This window comes from Coregonus lavaretus, assembly GCF_964263955.1.
Source record: "Coregonus lavaretus genome assembly, chromosome: 8".
Lineage (NCBI taxonomy): Eukaryota > Metazoa > Chordata > Actinopteri > Salmoniformes > Salmonidae > Coregonus > Coregonus lavaretus.
The window spans coordinates 29376187-29381955 of record NC_139995.1 but is presented as its reverse complement, the minus strand read 5'-3'; the positions used below and the strand labels follow the sequence as shown (position 1 = coordinate 29381955).

General features: G+C 47.8%; 1 protein-coding gene across 1 annotated transcript; it reads left to right on the top strand.

Annotated features, from left to right (window-relative positions):
• Nucleotides 1-499: 499 nt before the first annotated feature.
• LOC311133145 (transmembrane and coiled-coil domains protein 2-like) lies at nucleotides 500-5270 on the top strand (the record flags this gene model as incomplete). Its single annotated transcript, XM_084166587.1, has 5 exons — nucleotides 500-517; nucleotides 2044-2463; nucleotides 3649-4262; nucleotides 4675-4810; nucleotides 4971-5270. The coding sequence occupies 5 exons, from the start codon at nucleotides 500-502 to the stop codon at nucleotides 5268-5270; spliced, it is 1488 nt and encodes a 495-aa protein (XP_084022713.1).
• Nucleotides 5271-5769: the final 499 nt, after the last annotated feature.

Sequence of the window (5769 nt, the reverse complement as noted above, 5' to 3'; positions counted from 1 at the left end):
CTTTATAATGCTGCACCGTGGGACAGAGAAGATAGGGCACTTCTTTTTAAGTCTGGCCGTAGCTCCACATTCTTTGTAAACCACTGCAGCAGCCCTCCATAAACATGCGTGAGGCGGTATATATTCAGGATTTAAGGGATGAAAGCGCTGCAATAGGCCCTGACACAAGCCCTGCTGTACTACCATCCCCCCTCCCTCCCCCTCTCCGCTTCCCTGGCTTCAGCACACACAGGCACCTGCACGCGTGCGCTAAACTCTCCCCATCCCCCCTCCCTTCTCCCTCCATCATCTGTGCCTCAGCTCACACAGCCGTGATAGAGCAGGACGGCTAGTGTTTGCACTCAGACAGCGAGAAGGGGAAAGAGAGAGAGGGAGACAGAGCGAGCGTAAGATACAAAGGGGGAGAAAGAGAGCAACAGCAGAGACAACGAGAGAGAGAGAGAGAGAGAGAGAGAGATGGAGGAGGACAGGGAGGCTGCAGACATCTTTGTTATCAACAATGGAGCATGAAGCTCTGGTAAGGCAATAGGCAGATATTGGGTAGGGGACAGACATTGAGGAAAGGGGGTCTCGTGTGACCACAGGGGGGAGGGAGGAGGAGAAGGAGGAAGTGGAGGAGAAGGATGGGCCTCGAACACAGACCTGCAGTGGCACAGCCAATCCTGGATTAAACAGTATGGTAACGTTCCCAAATTAATCTATCACTGCACTGGTTTTGTCTCATCATCCTCTAGTGTTTACACCCATTCTCGTTGGCACCCATCACTCATTTCACCCATGTCGCAGTGCATGTCTCCTCCTCACATGTGAAGACCCTTTTTTTTTAATGCCATAGCCGTCTGTTATGATCATCTCCCTGCTTCTGCTCTTGTCTCCAGGAGCCTCACCCACCGTGGACCTAACCCTGTGTTTTCACACACACTGTTGGATCTGAGCATCGGCCATTGCTGTCTCTGTGTCTCTGTGTGTGTGTTGTTTTTGTTGTATTTTTTCCCATCCATCCAGAGAGGAAGGAACATTGTGTATTTCTTCCCTTTATCCAGTCTGTAACAAAATAAGCTTTCCATTTGCTCTCATTGAAATAAAATGAATAGGTGAATAGCCTGGTATTGTAGTGCCTGCAGTCATTCGTCCATTAAAATCACATGCCTCCGTTTCAATGCAGCTACCTGATTGTAACCTACTTTCTAAAATTATCGCCTGCTTGTCAGTGGATCTGTTGGAAAATAGTGCTAGGCACTGGGGCTCCTCTGAGACCTCTTTTACATGCTAATACAATTCTAATAAAGCCTCAGTGGCCTGACTAGATGAATTAGGGCAGCGCTTGCTGAGAGATGTGTGGTGTCAGTTGTCTGCCCTGGTTCCTGTCTGCTGGGGTTGGTGACAGTAGTGTTGTGATGTCTGCCCAGGAGACAGGGGGTAATAATTCAAACATAACAAATTCCCACTCTCAGAAACAACTACATGGTTTTTATCCTATATTAACAGTCCACAGATGGTTGTGTCTTTCAGTGAGATGTTAAGAGTTCACACTGAGGGAGATTAGACCTCCATTGTTTGTCGAGCTGCCTGCCACGTTGCAGGGTAGAAGTGGCAGGGTACCCCCCCATGTTTATGTCATGCAGTATCACACCACTAGATCATACATCACACAAGTTTAAAAGGGATAGAATGATACATTGACAGTGCATCATTGTCGTAGGCCTAACCATTATCATCACCATCACCATCATCAGTGCAATGTGTTAAGGTGTTCATGTGCCAAAATAGTTTTTCACAGTTTAGCAGTATGCACTGTGAAAACACTTGATATAATATCTGTTTATTAAGGCTTAACAGTAATCTGTCTGGGTCTTATGCCAAGGATCTGGGGGAAAGTCAGTGAAAAGAGAATAATCACCAGATCTGTCATTGCGATGGGTGTTCTGCTTTAAAGATCATTTTTACCTTGCGATGCTGACTTCACATCAATCATGGCAACCACTTTCTCTCTATCTGCGCACTCTGTCACCCCTGCCTCCCCCATCCCCTTTCCCTGCTTAGCTGGATAAAAGTGAAGTGACAACATTGGGCCTGCCCCCCTCAGCCAGCCATGGCGGTTCTGACGGTAACATCAGCTTGGATGGGACCGGGGTGGGTGCGGGGGCGGGGGCCGGGGCTGTGGCTGGGTTGGGGGCTGTGGCTGGAGGGGCTGAAGGGGTCACCGAGCCTCAGCGAACGCGGGTCGCTCTGGAGCACCTGCAGCAGAAGATCCTGAAGATCACTGAGCAGATTCGGATAGAACAGGAGGCACGAGATGACAATGTAGCCGAGTACTTGAAGCTGGCCCACAACGCAGACAAGCAGCAGGCCTCGCGCATCAAACAGGTGTTTGAGAAGAAGAACCAGAAGTCTGCACAGACCATCACCCACCTGCACAAGAAGCTAGAGCATTACCACAAGAAATTGAAGGAGATAGAGCAGGTGAGTGAGTGAGTGTGTGTGTGTGTGTGTGTGTGTGTGTGTGTGTGTGTGTGTGTGTGTGTGTGTGTGTGTGTGTGTGTGTGTGTGTGGTGGTTCCTGCCACACTCACTGGTTCCATCTCATGACTGATGATGACTCCTCTCCATGGCTCAGCTGTTCCTAAGGGACATTTGTAATGTAATGTGTTTGTCTCACTTGAATGTTTTACCCTGACTGCTGCTTTCTGAGGTGATGCACAGGAGGTTGGTGGCACCTTAATTGGGGAGAACAGGCTCGTGGTAATGACTGGAGCGTAATCAGTGGAATGGTATCAAATACATCAAACACATTGTTTCCAGGTGTTTCATGCCATTCCATTTGCGCCGTTCCGGCCATTATTATGAGCCGTTCTCAGCAGCCTCCACTGAGGTGATGATACATGTTGTCACTTTCTAAGTAGGGTTGGGCGGTATCCACATTACCTTACGAATTAAATACAGAAATCATCCCTGTATGATGTATGATGCATTTAGCATCGTATGATGCAAAATGCATCATACAGGGATGATTTCTGTATTTTTAAAGTTACATATCTTAAAAATGTGAGTGCTGAGAAGCAAAACATTTTGGGACTATGTCAACAATGAACTAATGAAACAAATACCAAAATATCGTTTTTGGGTGGAATTTCCCTTTAACAACGGGCTGTTGAAAATACCTATTTCAATACCTGGGTTTGTAGAACATAACATGAGATGTCACTCACTCACTATCTAACGATTGGTTGTTGTTGTAGAAAAGCAAATAAGAATGATTAGCTTTATCTTTCAACCAATACACATATTTTATTTTAAAAGTACAAATATTAACATTTTAAAGAAACTGTTTCCACAGTATTGGAAATCATGTCTCGGTAATTCCTCGGTATACGGTATTATCATAAACCTGCCCAACCCCATTCCTAGGTAGATTATCTGAGTGTTCTGTTCAGACTATTCCCTCTTATTGATGAAGCATGTGTTTGTATTATCCTATCCCCCTCCTCTGTTGTGTCACCTCCACCATTCCACTTTTATTTCCATCTCTCTCTCACCACTTCTCCATCCATGTATCTGCTACTTCTTCACACCCTGTCAATCTATCCCATTTATTTTTGTTTCTCCCTGTCATCTTCCATCCCCCCTCCTCCTTCAACCCTCCTTATAGAATGGTCCTGCCCGTCAGCCTAAGGATGTGCTGCGGGACATGCAGCAGGGGCTGAAGGACATGGGGGCCAATGTACGAGCCGGGTTCCATGGCTTTGGCGGGGGTATGGTGGATGGGGTCAAAGGAGGGGTGGAAGGGGTCAAAGGAGCTGTGGTGTCTAAGCCACGGGAGTTTGCCAGCTTGATCCGCAACAAATTTGGCAGTGCAGACAACATCTCCCACCTCATAGAGGACGGGGTGGGAGGGCACTCGGAGGACGCGCCCGCTCAACGAGCCCTGAGTGGCAGTGCCACCCTGGTCTCCAGCCCCAAGTACGGCAGCGACGACGAGTGCTCCAGTGCCACCTCTGGCTCAGCAGCAGGCAGTCACTCAGGCGGGGCCGGGGTAGGAGGTGGGATGTCGGGGCAGGGGCAGGCTGGTCTGGGGAGCCCCAGACTGGATGGGCACCACCACCACCACCATCACATTCACAGCTCCTGGGACGCCTTGCTGGAAGGCCTGCAGGAGATCAAGGCCAGCCAGGCCCACATGGAGGACGCCATCGAGGACATGAAGAGTCAGCTGCAGAGTGACTACTCCTACATGAACCAGTGCCTGCAGGAGGAGAGATACAGGTGCAGACCAACACCTAGGCCAATACACAGAGCATGGAATGAGAGTTGGTAGTATACATCGATCTCACACTAACTGCTGAAACAAGCTGCTTTGCTTTTAGCTTATTTCAGTACAACAGTGTAAATCGTGTTCAGTGTTTTCACTCTACATGATTTATGCTGAATGATATTTATGAGGATAATTAAAAAGGTCAAGGAAACTGTTACAACAGGTTTTGTACATTTCAAGTTTTGTCAAGATCAGAAGTAGTTGTTTTAATGTATCAAACCAATCCTTAAATTAAACGGAGTGATGCCTTGAAAACTCCATAAATATGTAAAATCTTTCTCTAATTCATTGAATTAGTCTTTACGGCGCTGGTCTAAATTCTACCGACTCTACCTCATACATTTTTTCTCTCTCTCTGTTTAGGTATGAGCGACTGGAAGAGCAGCTGAATGACTTGACAGAGCTGCACCAAAACGAGATGACTAATCTGAAACAGGAGCTGGCCAGCATGGAGGAGAAAGTGGCCTACCAGTCCTATGAGAGAGCCAGAGACATACAGGTAGAGAGATAGAGACCTGGATTTACAGTATATGATACTTTTCCTGTAGATAACCACACAAGTATGACTCCAGAAATGAGCCTTGTTCCCCTAATTCAGTTGTAACATTGCGTTTTCCTGTGTTTATAATTTGTACCTGTGTGTGTATGTATACATGCAGGAAGCGGTGGAGTCGTGCCTGACCCGCATCACTAAGTTGGAGCTACAGCAGCAGCAGCAGCAGGTGGTGCAGTTGGAGGGTGTGGAGAACGCCAACGCCCGCGCCCTGCTGGGCAAACTCATCAACATCATCCTGGCACTCATGGCCGTAGTGCTGGTCTTTGTCTCCACCCTGGCAAACTTTATCACCCCACTCATGAAGACCCGAGCGCGGGTGGCCACCACCATCATGCTGGCCCTGTTTCTGTTCATCCTTTGGAAGCACTGGGACTTCCTGGAGCTGTGGCTACTGCCCAGCTGAGCTCCTTACAGCCAATCACCCACGCCCTTGTGTCTGAGTGACCAGGATGTGGACAGAGGGACCAGAGTGATACACTGAGCTGCCCTAGACACACTAACAGTCTGAAATTGTGAATACAAAACTCCGATATTTCTGAATGAGAACCAGCGCACTTTTTTCATAGGGTTTATGCTTGGAGAGCCATACTTAGGAGGGTTGAAAGGTCAAAAAATGTCTTTACAAAGCAACCGACGAAGACTCCCTTTGGATGGGGGGGGGGGGGGGGGGGGGAGCGGCATTTCTGGTTGACTGATGGTCGAGAGAGAGACTTTTTAGGAAGAGTTTGGGGCGTTTTTGGTGATTACCATGACAAGGAACCTAAGGAACTATCTGCCTGGTCGCTTGGCAACTCAAGCATTTGCTCTTTCTCATGACCAATCTAGTGGCGTCAACTCACCATCGTACTGTAGTCACTATGACTTAATTACAATTCGAGAATTCATGTTGAAATTCTTTGACA